The following is an 18,610-nucleotide window of genomic DNA, read 5'->3' as shown; positions in this document are numbered from 1 at the left end:
TGTGACAGCCTGAATATAAAATTTATGAAATTTAGATTGTGTCTCTGGTCTACACATACAGTTGAAGTCAGAAGTTTACATACACCTTAGCCAAATACATTTAAACTCAGTTTTCACAATTCCTGACATGTAATCCTAGTAAAAATGTGCTGTTTTAGGTCAGTTAGGATCACCACTTTATTTTAAGAATGTGAAATGTCAGAGTAATAGTAGAGAGTGATTTATTTCAGCTTTTATTTCTTTCATCACATTTCCAGTGGGTCAGAAGTTGAACAAGCTATTAATAGTGGTTGCAACAATTTTGGCAGATCATTTTAGAAAGAGAGGGTCCAGATTGTCTAGCCTGGCTGATTTGTAGGGGTCCAGATTTTGCAGCTCTTTCAGAACATCAGCTATCTGGATTTGAGTGAAAGGGAAATGGTTGAGGCTTGGGCGATTTGCTGTGGGGGGTGCAGGGCTGTTTACCGGGGTAGGGGTAGCCAGGTGGAAAGCATCGCCAGCCGTAGAAAAATGCTTATTGAAATTCTCAATTATAGTGGATTTATCGGTGGTGACAGTGTTTCCTAGCCTCAGTGCTTTCCTAACTGCCTGTGTATATTGGTTTCTAACTTCCCTGAAAAATTGCATATCACGGGGGCTATTTGATGCTAATGCAGAACGCCACAGGATGTTTTTTTGCTGTTCAGGGGCAGTCAGGTCTGAACCAAGGGCTGTATCTGTTCCTGGTTTTAAATCTTTTGAATGTGGTGTGCTTATTTAAGATTGTGAGGAAGGGGGCCTCCCGGGTTGCACAGTGGTCTAAGGCACTGCATCGCAGTGCTAGCTGTGCAACCAGAGATTCTAGGTTCGAGCCCAGACTCTGTCTCAGCCAGCCTTGACCGGGAAGCACATGGGGCAGCGCACAATTGGCTCAGCGTTGTCCGGGTTAGGGAGGGTTTTGCCGGCAGGGATATCCTTGTCTCATCGCGCACTAGCAACTCCTGTGGCAGGCCGGGCGCAGTGCATGCTGACCAGGTCGCTAGGTGTTTCCTCCGACACATTGGTGCGGCTGGCTTCCGGGTTGGATGTGCATTGTGTCAAGAAGCAGTGCGGCTTTGTTGGGTTGTGTTTCGGAGGACGCATGACTCTCAACCTTCGCCTCTCCCGAGTCCATACGGGAGTTGCAGTGATGAGACAAGAAAGTAACTACTAAATTATTTTTTTTGAATAAATAAACATTTAAAAAAGTAACCACTGACGGGATGAGGTCAATATCCTTCTAGGATACCCGGGCCAGTTCGATTAGAAAGGCCTGCTCGCTGAAGTGTTTTAGGGAGCGTTTGACCGTTTGATGTGAGTAGGATGTGAGTACATTGGAGGTAAACCAAGGTATTAAGTAATGATGAGAGAGATATTGTCTCTAGAGACATTTAGACATGATGTCACCGCATATGTAGGAGGTGGAACTAAATGGTAGGTTAAGGCATATTGAGCAGGGCTAGAGGCTCTACAGTGAAATAAGACAAATAATCACTAACCAGGACAACTAATGGACAAGGCATATTAGGGAGAGGCATGCGTAGCCGAGTGATCATAGGCATTTGTTTCAAGTACAGAGGAAATTCAGGGAGGACGGCAGGAAGGGACAAAGGAGAGGAGGCTCTTTTTACAAATTAAGGGTGGGACACAGCCGATTGAATAATACTTTCATGTTATAGGAAAGCATCCAATAGGAAAGTGTGATTATTGCCAGGAAACAGAAACAGCGGAGTGTGTATTGATACAGTGTGGGCAGTAAGAGAGGAAAAGAGAGGCTGAGATTTAGTATGAGGGAGAAGGGGATACGGGAAATTAGTTTAAAGAGTATATCGTCTAGAAGGTCATTAGATACATTCTCACAATTTTTTAAAGAGAAACGGGGCTCACAGGTAGGATTTAGTTTGTCCTTCTCTGGCCCACACTCCAGTACAGTAGGTGGGGGTAATGCGGATGCCAACCGCAGACAAACCCCACCGAAGAAGATTACCAGCAAAGATGTTTATAACTAAACTAAGATGGACCACAGACTGTCGTTTCCAATGGGAACATATGAGTCATAGTGGGCAGAACAAGCAAAGAGGTGGGCAGAGCCAAGCACGAGCTAGTGATATTATATTAGCCCGTTCTAGCATATATCTGCATATTTCCGCTAGAGAACGTCTACTCTGTGAAGTGCGTGTGTGCAATAACTCAATTCGCCTTTGCACTTCCTCTAAACAACGCGCTTTTTTTTACAACTTTGGCAAAGAGTAATGTCTACAAAACCTAGTTCATTCTGTTCATAACAGATTGTAGTTTTGGGAACAGAAAACTGAATTGAGATCAAATGTTCCATCGATGAGAACTTGCAGAATTTCGGTCAAAATCCATCTTCTCCCACTGCTGGCCACTGAGCTTCCTCTTACTACCAATGTCAGGCGGTTGCTTCACATTTATTTAGATTTTTTGTTATTATTTTTACTTTTTTTTCATACTTCACATTCATACATCCGATGAAATATCTGTCTCATTGTTCTATCTGTGTTACCGGTGTGTCCATCGTTAGTCAGTGCGCAGGTTGATTTCCTTCCCGCAGTGTCCGGGGGGCGGAGCCAAACAATAGAATACCTCGGAGCTCGACAGCAGACAGATGAAATAGCTACTGTACTGAGTGGTTACTAAGTGACTCACCAAAGCGATACATTGTGTCTGTCGACTCACTTGTTGTCATTTTGGTAAGTGCTTCTGTAAACTATCCGTCGTGCTGAGGATAATCTGTTTTTGTTGCATAGTATGACGTTGCAGTAAAAATCATGCTAAAGTTGTAGCTGAACCGGGTTTATGTCTTCACGTTGTTTTAGATAGAACAAGCGTGTCATATGAATGTGTGAAAAAATAAACCAACCGGTCACTTTCTTCAGATGTAAAGGGGATGTATTATGCTTAGCTAGCTAGACATATTTTGCACTGTAACAATAGCTATGCGTATTTATTGGCTAACTAGATAAACTAATTGTGAAAAATATTTACTCAGCTTGAAAGTAAACAATTTAAGCAATCTGGGAAGATGGACTAAACAACTATGTTATCTGCAGAATCCTCTGCAGAGATGACCTCACTTAGCTAGTGTCCTGACCTCTCAGTCCCAGAGAGAGTCCCCAGCCAGGCTACCCTGCCGTGAAAGGACCAGTCATTGGACAGTATAGTGACAGTGTGCTGTGTCTACTATAATCATGGCTGCCAGCCAGCAGAAAGGCACTGCAGTTCTGGAAAGTTCAGCAGAGGGAAAGAGAACGGAACTCAGGGCTAATGAAGTACTGAAGAAATGCTGTAAGTACTTGTGTCTTGTCTGCTAGCCTCATATACTCCCGTCTATTCTGGTCCCTTTCCTCTATTAACCCAATTAGGTTAAATGTCAACCTGATCTTTGAGTATTCATTGCAAGCTGTTGCATAAACAATGTTCCTCACGACAATAGGCAATTACATTGATTAAATTAAATTGAATTTGGCAATGCAGAATCTAACATTTAGAAATTTAGATATTAACACAAAATGCCCTTTTTTGTAAGTAATCAGCCCTATTTTTTTGCCTCGCTGGCAAACTTTGCTTTCCTCTCATGCAAAGTGAAACTAGGCATATTTTGTCTCCCTACCTGCATACAGCATGTGAAAGGTGCTCTGATAGTTTACTATAGGCATAGCGCCTTTTTTCACACTTCAGTTCAAACTAGATTAGATGTGATGTGTGCAGTCATCAGTGCATGCTTTTTTGCGATCACCCCCAGTTAAATAAGTCTATCATTAAAGGCACAGTACAGTCAAAACTAGATGTTGGTGTGTCTTATATATATTTCCACACTATGAGGTTACTGTGAAATTATGATAATGCCCTTTTAGTGTAAGAGCTGTTTGAAAAGACCACCTAAAATCTCTGCCTGTTTTGGTGGGATGGAGTTTCGACCTTCCATGGTGACATCACCATGTGGGAAAACGTGTTAAATACCAATAAGAAAGAGTTCCAAACTCTCTGCCAATAACGTCATTTTCAGTGTTCCCACTCAGATCACACAGACAGTCCTAGTAAAATTCATGCTTGAGAGATCGCCCTTTTTCAAAGACGCCCTTTTTGTTTATTTTTGACAATCACAGTGTTACCAAGAAATGATTGAATTTTGAGATAAAAGTAGCTGCATTGGACCTTTAACGAGCCAGTCCAGTCCACTCTGAGGAATCTGTAATCGGGAACTGGAGATGGTTCCAAGATATCCCAAACACACTCATATCTCAAACTCACATTCACACACACAAATCTTTTGCGGGTGGCTGCTTGGTAACCACTGAATTTTTAAGCCACAGGGCTGGTTTAAGGAATGTGTAGCATGTAAATGTAATGCCTGGTCTTGTTAAGAATAGCAAGGGTTTGTGTGCAAAGGACTGAGGATGGGTGTTGGTGAATCTTCTATCTGCAGTAACAGACTAAAGAAGAGAGAGCGACAATAACAATAACCCTCAGAACACCAGACTTCATTTTACATTTCTGGGCATGGACTTAACAGTGTCTGTGGACAGTCAGTAGCTAAGCAGCTGCTGTTTGAAAAACATTAACCACCATTAGTGAGAAGATCTGGATGAAAAAATAAACCTAAAGGAATAATTGACATGTTATTATATTGGCCTTTTTTTAAAAACAATAATAAAATATAAGTGAGTGACTGTGTCATGGTAAAATACTTAGCCTACATTCTATTGAAATTTCAAAGTAAGTTGTTTGGTTGTGATTGATGTTTCTCTGTGTGAACAGCATGGGCCTCTTACATGACCAACTCCCCCACTGTGATTGTGATGATTGGTCTTCCTGCCAGAGGGAAAACCTACATGTCCAAGAAGCTAACCCGCTACCTCAACTGGATAGGAGTGCCAACCAAGGGTTAGTTTAGAGGTCTTACTGTATGTACTATACTGTATTTCCATTAACAAAACTTACAGACCCACACTGCCGGAAGATAAACATTGAAGCCACACTTTCCTCATTATTCATGTTATTGTATTGTTGTTATTGTTATACGACGTGTAAATTCATTCCTTTGTGCAGACTAGCAATCATAGGGATCTTTTTGTATTGATATATTTACAATATAGAGAATTATGTAATTGAACTGCGATGCTGCATAACCCATGACTTCCTTCCACAGTTCAGTAAGCTGTCACATGACATTCTACTGATTACAAGAACATGTTGTGCATTTCATCACCTGTATTGTGTTGCAGTATTCAACCTGGGGGTCTACAGGCGAGAGGCTGTGAAAGCCTACAAGTCCTATGACTTCTTCAGACACGACAACGAGGAGGCCATGGAAATCAGGAAGTGAGTGCTCCCTTCATAGTATTTTTGGACCTGTAGGAGAAGAATGAGGTTGTTTTGATGAGTTATACAGTATTACAGTAGCCCTTTTATTTCTAGACTATGCCCTCCATGTTTTCCCAAGCAGGTGTTATCTGTATTGAAAACCTTGCTGAGGTTTATAAGGCCTCCTACTGGATTTAGAGAAATCATGTCATTTGTTTTTTAGTGAGCAACTCAATGGTAGTGAGTCACCTGGCCGCCCGCCCACCATTTTCCTTTTTCTCGGTTTAATGCTAGCTGCTAGACCAACAGGTATAATACTTGTTATAAGCATTATATAAACCCTATAATCTATTATTATAAGGCTTGTAATATATTGTGTATTTCTATGCTATAATTCTTCAACAGATTGAACATACATATTACTAAGACATAATGGGGTCGTCATACATGGTCGTACAATGCATTATAGCAACATAATGCATTATGTCTGTCAGATTTAAGTGAGTTGTCACTGATTTTTCATTTCAATTGTTATTGATTTGGGTCACTGTGTCCCTACAGGCAGTGTGCTCTGGTGGCTCTGCAGGACGTCAAAGCGTATCTGACTGAAGAGGGGGGTCAAATCGCTGTGAGTTTCTACTCTCTGCTCTCTCTGCTGTTTTGAGTAATTGGAGACAAAATAGTGATATCAAATTGGAAAGACAAGCTTAATTTTAGCTATCAGTGAGACGTGATTATGTCTTTCAGGTCTTTGATGCCACAAACACCACCCGAGAGAGGAGAGAATTACTCCTTAGTTTTGCAAAGGAACATGCTTACAAGGTCAGTGTTATTATTTGTTTCTATACCTAACAATGGTTAGGTTTAGAAACTATTCTTAATTATTGGTGTTAAAATGGTTTGGTAAAGTATGTCTTCAAAGATTGGTCTCTTTCGCAGGTGTTTTTTGTGGAGTCATTGTGTGACGACCCTGATGTCATTGCTGCTAATATTATGGTAAATTAACTTACATGTTTAAAAACTTAATTACATTATGAGTTTTACTTCTCATTAAAACATTCTATGATTATCTTCTTAAGGATTTCCACACTTTAAGTCTTGTGCACCTCCCTCTCTCCTCCCCAGGATGTGAAGGTGTCCAGCCCAGACTACCCAGAAAGAGACAGAGAGAGTGTGATGGAGGACTTCCTGAAGAGAATAGAATGTTATAAAGTCATGTACCAACCATTAGACCCAGATGAACACGACAAGTAAGACATCCTCTATTTTAAATGGTTAATGCTGCATTATGTACATTTTTGTATTTGTTTTAATGTTCAAAAGCTCTGAGTCGCTAGTGGTCCCAATGTGCTTCAACCGTAGCAATATTGCGCCTCCAGCCTGCCTGAAAACCACTGTATTCGATACCATTATTACGGAGAATAAAACTAATTATGCTACCCTCTGCCTATTAGCTTCTTAGCTTATTCAAGCTGGTCTCAAAATACATCACTGCCTCTTTAAGACAAAAAAATGTTATATGTGAACAGGTCGGTACATGTAGCTCTCGCTTTGATATCAAAACAAGTGCATCTAATCATGACTGCTGATGCTGTAAAAACAGTCCAGTTCGAAGTGAACGGCACAGATTCGTATATGGCAATGGGTATATTTGCATATAGGCCTACTGCAGCTCTGATTGGTTATGGCGCACTGCTCTGTGTAGAGTATGTGCCTGTCAATGCAATTGAATCCTACTCCGATGCATTCTGCCTACACTAAAATCTCTTGTATTATTAGTTTTGCATAGTTCGTTTTGTTTTGGTACGTTGCATTGAAAGTGGCTAATATTGTGTTGATTCAATCACAATTCCCACAGTAAAGGGAAACGTTGATAGTGTTAACTAATGGGTAAAACTCTAGAAAGTTGAGTGAAGTTCAATCTGGTGCTTTTCTGTGCCTTCTGATATTTCTTCTGCGCGGCAGTCCCGGGGAGCTGCACGCCCGTATTCAGTTTAGAGTTAACATTGTCGCGATAACTATTCAGTGAGAATAAGCCCTTAGTCTAGTGCTGTAGGTTGGTTATCTTTGAATGCAGCAGGTAATCATTCTTAAGGTCATTACTTAATGTATTGACTTTATATAACAACTCTGGGGTCAATTTGACTAATGGTTAGCGTTAGTGTATTGGTATATTGTGGTCATCTTTGAATTCTGGTACTTTATGTTGTTTAAATATGTTTGTGTAAATTATTTAATCTCAGTTGGTACACTCCACATTAGTTTTCCAAAATACTTCAATACACTCTCACAGCTGTAAAATGCAGACTGCGCAAGCAGCAGAACTTCTGGTTTCAAATTTTCATAAATAAAATATTGATAGAGGAATTAAATTCCTATATGTTTATTACCCAATTCAATTAATACACTAAGCCCATTTCTCAGGATTTGTAAGAAACTTATTTGCATAAAATGGGCGGAGACCAGTCTCAATCAAGCAATAGCGTTTATTCTCGAGAGTACTGAACATGATACAACAGGTATATAAACTGAAAATGACGTCATTAGGTTTCAAACGGTCCCGTCCCTCCTCCACTCCGGTACGATGGCAGTATAGTTCTCAAGCCTTCCTACATCCTCCTCCACCATGCAGATAATTTATGACTAGGCCAAGGCCTCCCTGTGTAGATAAGCATTCTAGCCAGCCTGACGATAAGTTCATTTGTTTCTACCAAGGAACAGACAGTAATTGTTCTAATTCTTGATTATAATTACACACATTATATTCAGTACTAGGATTAAAATAAAATTCATACATCTATACAGTAACATAATAGTATTCTGATTAGTCAGTCCTGATTGAAATGTATACATAATTAGTCAATATTGATAAAAAAAATCCCTTAACAAATATCCAGTTTTCACTAGTTCAGACCACATAATAGGGCACCAATATGTGATTATACAGATATACTAATCAGGATATTTCACATTGTTCATCTGCATAATTTAAACCTAGCATTCATTTGCATGAGACAAAGTTCACTTGATCAGTAGATATGTTCTATTATCCTATGGTGCCAATGACATCGATTGTGCCACCAACTTGTCTGGTGCAGCCATCAGGGTTAAAGGGGTTTTATATTCACACAGCTTCTAAGGACATATTCATAAGGTTTACATACCAAATTTCATGGCCCCATGTCCATCGGTTCAGTTCTTCTAGTCCTGGAGTGATGTGGTACCATCTAGTGCTGTAGCGTGGCCAACATTGAATGCAGCATCTAATCATTCTCAAATTCATTGGAGGCTAATTCATTGAGTCTATACAGTGTACCAAAACTGGAGTGAATCTGAATTATAGTTCATGACAAGGAGATAAAAAATGAGCATATGTGCTAACGTGCATCTATAGGTACAGTGCGGCCATATTTGAATGCAGCAACAATTTTTTTTCGCAAAACCATTAAAGATTTATGTACTGAGTCTAAATACAAAATCTGGAGAAAATCTGACATGGTTCATCAGGAGCATATGATTTTGAGCATTAACATTACATATGCAAATAATTAGTTTCCTTGTTTTTTTTTAGATATATCAAATTTAGTGTGGATCATCTTAGGGGCGGTCAAAGATACTGTTGACTAATTTTAAATTGATAGGCCACTGTAGAGTGGATTTACAGCGGTTAAAATAGACTAAATCTGATTGGTCAAAAGATGGTTGAGTTATTGACAAATCTCAGCTTTTCTCAATATTTTTTTGTGATTATTTAAGCATTAGTGTTACATAGTCAAAAAAGTAAATTGTTAATAGTTTCCTTATTTTTTATCAATGCCAAACTTGACATGGTTCATCATTGTAATGTCTTTCATGATCCTATCTAAGTTGAAAGGCCATTGTGGGGTAGATTTACAGTGGGGTAAAAAAAAGTATTTAGTCAGCCACCAATTGTGTGTCCAAACTTTTGACTGGTACTGTACATAGTACTCGGAAGTCTTTACCAAGTTAGCTATCTTCAGATTGCCTGGTAAAATATTTGATCGCTGAGACATTCATGTTAGTTATAACATTTTTACAATGTACCCATAACTGCAGGAAGTAGGGGTGTTGAAGGTGCTGCAACACCCCGTGATAAATCACCCATAAAAAATAATTAATATATTTAAAAATTCATTTTTGGGAAAATTTTGTTTTTCTACCAAATTAATGCGCTAGGCCTTTATGACTCATATGAGCTGAGAAAAATACTTGTCAACAGAGCAGGGAGAAATCGGACTATACTCTGTATGGAGAGGATGTCATTCTAGCGACCGCCGATGAGAGCGGGGTTTCTATGGAATTGTGTTGAACTTTTTACTTTTTTTTTTTCATTCTTGCCAGAGGGGTCTCCAAAAACAGCAGTACATAAAAAGTTCCACAATGTAGCTTTAATTGACACCATTTGTATTTACAAACCTTCATCAAGAGTTCCATAGTTTGTCCAGTAGTTGGAGACAACACACAAGATTGACAAAGTTATTTTTTCAGATTATAGCCTGCTTTGTCACCATGTTGACTCCTCATCATAACATCATTGGTCTGATTTCCAATTCTAAATCTCCTGACAGAAAAACGTTTTTGGTTCGTTGGTCATTATTCCTAATTCACCATAGTATTATTAGATGTAGTCCCTCTAAGCCTTATAAAACAACACACTGATTTTACACTGTTTATCTTCAAGAAATGTACAAATTACAATCTTATTTCAAGCCTGAGCTCTCCTAAAACCTGGGCCTCCAAGTCATATCAGCAAATTCCTCTGGACATTGTCCCAGTTAGAGAAGAGGAACAGTTGCTTCCCCTCTTACTGACCCAGCCAGGGCCTTGCGAAAGCTTTTGTTTTCAACAGTTCGGGCCATTTAATACCTACAGAAAGCAGGTGCTGAATAGCTATTAAAAGTGTTATTTTATTATTAGAAGTTCTTGTCAATTTCTTAGATTTCTCAAAACTATTGTACTGAGAATTAATTTAGCTAATGAGTAGATCTTCATGATGTTCATTATTAGCGTCTTTAGCAATGAGTCTGTATAGGATCAAGACACTAGAAGGTCACTGATAAATTCCATCTTGACCTCCATCCTAACCTCTGACCCCTAGGGACCTGTCCTTCATCCAGGTCATCAACGTGGGCCGGAGCTTCCTGGTAAACAAGGTGCAGGACTACATCCAGAGCAAGATCGTGTACTACCTGATGAACATCCACGTGCACTCTCACTCTATCTACCTGTGTCGGCACGGAGAGAGCGAACACAACGTGGAGGGACGCATCGGGGGTGATGGAATGCTGTCTGTTCAAGGGAAAAAGGTATACCTCGACTTCTCCTTTAGTAAAGTACAGAAACTACTGCGCCGCTTCATGCTATGTTGCTCTGTGTTCTATATATATTAATCTTGCACACACAATCACTGTATGACACCATCTTTCTTACATTCTGTATACAAATAAACCTACTATGCCTATTCTAATCCTCTTAGTTTTCTGGAGCGCTGAAGGGTTTTGTGGAGCAGCATGGTCTGACAGACCTCAAGGTGTGGACCAGCCAGCTGGGACGGACTATCCAGACTGCTGAAGAGCTTGGGGTGCCCTACGAGCAGTGGAAGATACTCAACGAGATCGATGCCGTTAGTACCACAGCACCATGGTTCAATAGTGACCCACAGACAACATGGTAGGGGTTACATTTAATAATGATCGTCTATAAAAATAAAAAACGTATTTATGATTCTCAGGGTGTGTGTGAGGAGATGACCTATGAGATGATTGAGGAAACCTTCCCTGCGGAGTTTGCCTTAAGAGATCAGGACAAGTACCACTACCGCTACCCAGGAGGAGAGGTACAGTTACTCCTTATCTCTCTACAGAGATCTGTCCCATTCATCTGAAGCACTGAGCTCAGTTTGTCCCTCTCCTCTCTCCGTAGTCCTACCAGGACCTGGTGCAGAGGTTAGAGCCGGTCATCATGGAGCTGGAAAGACAAGGCAACGTGCTGGTCATCTGTCACCAGGCTGTCATGCGCTGCCTGCTCGCTTACTTCCTGGATAAGAGTGCTGGTACAAACACACAAACTCACTTAGTGCCTTTGGAAAGTATTCAGCCCCTTGACTTTTTCCACATTTTGTTACATTACAGCCTTATTCTAAAATTGGTTAAATAAGAACTTTTCCTCAGCAATCTATACACAATAACCCATAATAATGTTGCTAATTTATTAAAATTTAAAAACAGAAATACCTTACTTACATAAGTATTCAGACCCTTTGCTATGAGACTCGAAATTGAGCTCAGATGCATCCTGTTTCCATTGATCATCCTTGATATTTCTACAACTTGATTTGAGTCCGCCTGTGGTAAATTCAATTGATTGGACATGATTTGGAAAGGCACACACCTGTCTATTTAAGGTCCCACAGTTGACAGTTGGAAAGGCCTTGGTCAGGGAGGTGACCAAGAACCCGATGGTCACTCTGACAGAGCTCTAGAGTTCCTTTGTAGAGATGGGAGAACCTTCCAGAAGGACGACCATCTCTGCAGCACTCTACCAATCAGGCCTTTATGGTAGAGTGGCCAGAGGGAAGCCACTCTTCAGTAAAAGGTACATGACAGCCCGCTTGGAGTTTGCCAAAAGGCACCAAAAGACTACCAGACCATGAGAAACAAGATTCTCTGGTCTGATGAAACCAAGATGAAAATTTTTGGCCTGAATACCAAGCGTCACGTCTGGAGGACACCTGGCACATCGTGGTGGCAGCATCATGCTGTGGGGACTGCAAGACTAGTCAGGATCGAGAGAAAGATGAATGGAGCAAAGTACAGAGAGATCCTTGCTGAAAACCTGCTCAGGACATTAGACTGGGGCGAAGGTTCACATTCCAACAGGACAACGACCCTAAGCAGACAGCCAAGACAACGCAGGAGTGGCTTCGGGACAAGTCTCTGAATGTCCTTGAGTGGCCCAGCCAGAGCCAGGACTTGAAACCGATCTAACATCTCTGGAGAGACCTGAAAATAGCTGTACAACGATACTCCCCATCCAACCTGACGGAGCTTGAGAGGATCTGCAGAGAAGAATGGGAGAAACTCCCCAAATACAGGTGTGCCAAGCTTGTAGCGTCATACCCAAGAAGACTTGAGGCTGTAATCTCTGCCAAAGTTGCTTCAACAAAGTAAAGTACTGAGTAAAGGGTCTGAATACTTATGTAAATGTGATATTTCTTTCAAAAATGTGTAGATGTGTAGATTCATGAGGGAGTAAAACAATTTAATCAATTTTAGAATAAGGCTGTAACGTAACAAATTGTGGAAAAAGTCAAGGTGTCTGAATACTTTCTCTGTATACAGACAAGCACATTCACAGATACACACAGCACCTCGTTAGGAAACTAAATTAGTTTAGGCAGGATACAAGCACACAAACACACACATCTTGACCTCTGTTTTGAGTGAAAAATATGCCTTTGCTCATGTTCATCCTGGATGAAGGACAGAAATAGATGTTGAGGTTAAAAATAATGTCACATGGCCCTCTTAAGGTCTGCCAATTCAGTTGCGAAAATAGTTTGTGCCTTAAGGGGCATTTTAAAGGCTAGTAAAGCCACCCACACTGTGACTGTGCAGTGGGCACCTCTGACTGTCACTGCCAGATGTCAGGAAAGAGAAGTGATGAAGTCTATTGACTAATTATATTGGCTAATCTAAATATAATCCCTAAAAATATATGAATGTATTGTTAACTCTATCACGTGTCATTAACGGCATGAGGTTGAGTCCTTTTGAGATGCCATGTTGATCTCACATGCAATGTTCTAAATAAAGTCATTGTGTCTTTGTTTCTGTTGACACAGATGACCTGCCCTACTTGAAGTGTCCCCTCCACACAGTTCTAAAGCTCACCCCTGTGGCTTACGGTAGGATATCTCATCCAAGACTACCCTGTGTCAGTCTCAGACACATCTTTCTCTCTCATTCCTCTCTCTCAGGTTAACATTGACTGTTATTTTTTTCTCGGCCAGGTTGTAAAGTGGACATGTTTGACCTTAAAGTGGAGGCTGTGAACACTCACCGGGACAGGCCATTAGTGAGTTGTTCTCCTTGACAAATCTCTGTTCAATCTACTGTTCTACTTAATTTCATTGGTTCGTATACTGTATCCCTCTTTTAACAGGTGTGGCCAGTTCTGACCACTGATCCAACAACTTTCTCCCAAGAGTCAGATGGATGATTAACTACAATAAATAGTCGAGTAATAACAAACTGGCTGATCAGGGAAGTTGCAGTTTGAAGAGTTCTAGGTAGTAGTGAGTCAATCCTCAGAATATGCAGTTATATAAAATAGTGTGAGAAATTGCAACAACGAAAAACAGACCAGCTGAGTCATAACAAACTGGCTGATCTGGGAAGTTGTAGTTTGAAGAGTTCTAGATAGTAGTGAGACAATCCTCAGAATATGCAGTTATCTACAAAATAGTGTGAGAAATTGCACACACAAAAAGACCAGAGTACAGTTTCCACCCTCAAACATACAAAGGGCCTATTTTATGTCATTTCTCCTAATTTGGAGATCTGCTCTGCTTATACAGTACAGTATGTAGTTCTGGAATCAACAGGCCACACTGTCTCAGTGCTGTCCCCGGTACAGTGTGTTTACCAGATGTTCCATGTGGTGTGGGCGTTACACTCAAAAACATGACCAGTGGCCACACTGCCTTTTACTGAGTGTAGCCCTGCTAACATGTCTGGGAAAGGAACCGCAACACCTCTTCAATATTCTGTTGTTTGTTTCAGCTGTAATGTTTTCACAAGATGTGTAGCATGCAAGACACGCGCGCACACACAGTGAAACTTCTGATGCTCCATCCTCTCTCACCAGGATAAAGTCCGTAATGACGTCGTTCCCACCACATTCCTCCGGAGGAACAGTTTCACCCCGCTGTCCAGTCACGACCAGGTGAAGCGACCGCGCCTCTACAGCGCCGGCAACCCACCTCAATCTCGACGGCCCCTGGCCCCCTTTATACCCAGCATGCAGTCCTTCGAGGACCCTGAGGGAGCAGAGTTGACACGAAGCCAAGTTAGTTGTCTTTCTGCATGAATGATGTCTCTCTTCACGTGTTTTTATGATGTTACTGATGTCCTTAAACTACAGTAAACTTATTTTAAAAACTAGGGATGCACTATATATCGATGAGCATATCAGAATTGGACGATATTAGTTAAAAATGCCAACATTGGCATCAGCCCGATGTCTAGTTTAACGCCGATGTGCAAAACCGATGTCAAAGCTGACGTGCATACCTACATAAACGTAGGTAGATGACGTCCATACCTATATAACGTCGGTAGATGACGTCCATACCTATATAAACGTAGGTAGATGACGTGCATACCTATATAACGTCGGTAGATGACGTGCATACCTATATAACGTCGGTAGATGACGTACCATACCTATATAACGTCGGTAGATGACGTGCATACCTATATAACGTCGGTAGATGACGTGCATACCTATATAACGTCGGTAGATGACGTACCATACCTATATAAACGTAGGTAGATGACGTGCATACCTATATAACGTCGGTAAATGACGTGCATACCTATATAACGTAGGTAGATGACGTGCATACCTATATAACGTCGGTAGATGACGTACCATACCTATATAACGTAGGTAGATGACGTGCATACCTATATAACGTAGGTAGATGACGTGCATACCTATATAACGTCGGTAGATGACGTGCATACCTATATAACGTAGGTAGATGACGTGCATACCTATAACGTAGGTAGATGACGTTCCATACCTATATAACGTAGGTAGATGACGTACCATACCTATATAACGTAGGTAGATGACGTGCATACCTATATAACGTAAGAAGATGACGTGCATACCTATACAACGTCGGTAGATGACGTAATGACACCACTAAAAATACAGCGCTACACAGAACAAAAGCAGAAAAATACTAAGCCAACAACTAAACAAGTTCAAGTTGAGCAGTAATTTGAAAGAGTAAGAACATTTCAGAGAGACAACTCAAAAGGTGAAATCCATTAACACCAAGATAATGGAATTCATTATGCTACTTGCTGTGGGCGTCACGACCAACATTTGGACCAGCGATGTCAGCCCTTTGAGCATGCTGAGTCTGACAGCACAGTGGGTCGACGAGGATTTTGTACTGAGGAAAGCCATATTGCATGCTCAAGAATGTGCTGGTTCTCATACCGCTGGTGCCATTTCAATGGCATTTGAGAACATGTTTTGAAACTTGGAAACATGAACACACTCCTAGCGCTATTCGAACAACTGACTGGAGAAATAAGCCAATCAACTGTGTCTGCAGCAGACGTGATACCCTCTGTCATGGCATTGAAACGCCTACTCAACAAAACTGCCGACATAGACCGTGGGGTTAAACAAGCAATTCGGTGGTATACTATCGGAGCCTCTTTACTGTGTCGCCACCATGCTCGATGCTAGGTACAAGGACCGCTACTTCGATGCAGACAATAAACAGGGTTTATGTGAAATGTTACATACACAGCTGGACAAGATGGAAATGGACAGTGACTGCGCACCGAGGAAGAGAGGCCACGGATAGACAGAACAGAAACACTGCTTGACATGTATGATGAAATCCTGGTTGAGAATGAAACGACTGAACAAATGAACAACGAAACAGCACAGCAAGTAAGTGAAATAAATAGGTTTTGATTATGTTTTACTGGTAATGGGGACATACGTAAATGCCAACAAAATAACTTTTTGGTCAATGTGGTGTGTGTGTGTTTAACCTTTATTTAACTAGGTAAGTTAGATAAGAACGAATTCTTATTTACAATGACAGCCAAACCCAGACGATGCTGGGCCAACTGTGAGCCGCCCTATGGGACTCCCAATCGCGGCCGGATGTGATACGACCTGGATTCGAACCAGTGCCTTAGACCGCTGCATCCGTGTGTGTGTGTGTGTTAACTATTTAACTGTACTAGAATGCTTAAAAGGACGCAACATTTTTTAAATATTGGTTATCGGCATCAGTGTCGTGCTTCCCTAAAAAAAACAGCAAGTTGTGTCTTGTGATTGACCTTACCCTTCTCTTTCTGAGCTCAAGTGTAGCAGAGACCAGTCAAAACAAATTGTATGATGACGCCGCCCAGCCTTGGCACAGCTTAGCATGTGAGATAACGCTGTCTCTCCCTCCTTCTGCCTCCTAAAGGAGTCTCTCAACTGCTTCAGCCCAGGGGACTCAGAAGATGCTGTTCGCAGTTGAAGAGGACAGAGACTGGGGTCTCCACTCCCCAACATCCTCTCTGCCATCAGACCTGGGTTCAAATACTATTTTAAATGTTTGTACATAGCTTGAATGTTTGCTTTAGCCTGCCAGGAGTGCCAGATGGGCAGTGTTTGCACTTTGGGGGCTTTTCTATTGATTTCATTTCAACATGCAAGCACAGCTGAAGTATTTGACATGATTTCAAATAGTATTTCAACACAGGTGCCCTCTGTATGTACCTACTGTACCGCTCAGGCCTGCTACATACCATGCCAGCCTTACCAGTTTGATTGTCAAGCAGTGGTTCAAGCACAACACCTCAGCCACAAATGGTCACAGCGTGTGGTTGTTGTAGTGGCCAGAATTTGTTCTACAGCTGTTTAGTTTCTGTTGACATCTGTTAGATAGATATTGTGGTTGTGTGAGGGTGAAGAGCGAGATGATTTGAGAAAAACATGGCCTTGCTTGCACACACACTTATCAACATTCAAAGTTGAATTTACTCTAAACAGAACTTTGGGATGTTTAAATAGAGGATATCTTTGAGGAAATCTGTCTTAGTGTAAAATAAATTGTATAAATCTACTAAGTCCCTTATGGAAGGGGTTGCCACATGGTAACACTGAACATTTTATAAAAAACAAAGCACTTACTAGAAACACTGTCTTATCCTTTGTCTATAATGTATAATTACTTAAGCTCTTATGAATAATATATGTACCTCTTAAATTGGATAGTTGAATATCATTGTTTTTGAACAGCCTTGTGACCAACTGTTATTCCTCCGTTAGGCTGAAAGACCACCATACAGGATTTAACATTTCAGCTCAGGGATTCATGTTATTGGTTAGTCACATGTTACTGTCACAGGTTACATTTCTGTGTGTGTATAGTTCACATTTTACTCTGCAATTCGGTTACATATTTATCGTCATGTTATGAAATACCAATTTATTTGCATTATAGATGCATCCATTACACGTCTTCAGCTAAAATGGCAACTACTACTGTAGTTCCAGTTAATGCCAGCATTTATTCTTACATTTGTTAAAAGGACATTGTGTTTTTACTTTTCCTAACGTTATCTGCATGATTTTGAATTCTGGAAAAGCACAGCATAAGGAAAGATACTGTAGGTACGTTCATACTTAAACTTCACTGATCTTGCCCAGCTATGTGTATCTTATTGTTAATTACTGCTATAATTATATATGTTAAATGTGATGCTGCTCTAAAGTGCCTCTGTGACTGTGTTTAGTAGCATTACTTTTGTGGCTCTTGCAAGGCTATGTTATTATATAAATAGGCAGAAAACCGTAGCCTGTAAGACTACAGTATACTGATCTGTATACTAGCACTATGCTGTAAAAGGATTTAAATCACTGGAATATTAGTCTTATGAGTGTAAACGATTCAATAAATGAATGTATCTGTCAGAATGTCTTGCTCATGGCAGTTAGACTTGACTTTGTCCTCTGGTACACAGTGTGGGCATGGGCAGATTTAGTGAGCTCCATTGGGTGGTACCTATCTGTTTCGATGTTTACAGCAATTCTTCCTGCCTTATCTAAAGCCAGGGCAAGCCTCTGGCAGAACCCTGGATATAGGGCAAGATTCTGAGGGATGCTTCCTGGGAATAATAACCTACGGTGCATTTGGAAAGTATTCAGACCCCTTTTTATGCTTTGTCATTAAGGTGTATTGTGTGTGGATTGATGAGTAAAAAAAAAAAAAAATCTAGTCAATTTTAGAATAAGGCTGTAATTGAACCATTTGGAAAAAGGGAAGGGGTCTGAATACTTTCCGAATGTACTGTATGTCCAATAAATCACTCAACCTTCTTATATTAAACCTAGGTTATGACCTGTGACACATCTAGGACTAATATAAGTAGCATCTGTCAAAGACGTAAAGGACAGGTGGCGGGGATTGGGACCTTTTAACTGATTGCAACCA

At 40.7% G+C, this 18,610-nt stretch overlaps 1 protein-coding gene across 1 annotated transcript; it reads left to right on the top strand.

Moving 5' to 3' along the window:
- The first annotated feature begins 2,591 nt into the window (after positions 1–2,591).
- On the top strand, positions 2,592–18,101 carry LOC139368621 (6-phosphofructo-2-kinase/fructose-2,6-bisphosphatase 2-like). Its single transcript, XM_071107714.1, has 16 exons — positions 2,592–2,732; positions 3,093–3,327; positions 4,801–4,926; positions 5,268–5,364; positions 5,908–5,974; positions 6,094–6,168; positions 6,286–6,342; positions 6,472–6,596; positions 10,466–10,673; positions 10,844–10,990; positions 11,099–11,203; positions 11,290–11,419; positions 13,211–13,273; positions 13,379–13,443; positions 14,236–14,436; positions 16,598–18,101. Exons 2-16 carry the CDS (start codon positions 3,231–3,233, stop codon positions 16,649–16,651), a joined length of 1,617 nt encoding a protein of 538 aa, XP_070963815.1. The 5' UTR covers positions 2,592–2,732; positions 3,093–3,230; the 3' UTR covers positions 16,652–18,101.
- The last annotated feature ends 509 nt before the right edge of the window (positions 18,102–18,610 follow it).

This window comes from Oncorhynchus clarkii, chromosome 16 (assembly GCF_045791955.1).
Source record: "Oncorhynchus clarkii lewisi isolate Uvic-CL-2024 chromosome 16, UVic_Ocla_1.0, whole genome shotgun sequence".
NCBI classification, from domain to species: Eukaryota; Metazoa; Chordata; class Actinopteri; order Salmoniformes; family Salmonidae; genus Oncorhynchus; species Oncorhynchus clarkii.
This window is presented reverse-complemented; position numbering and strand designations above follow the sequence as displayed.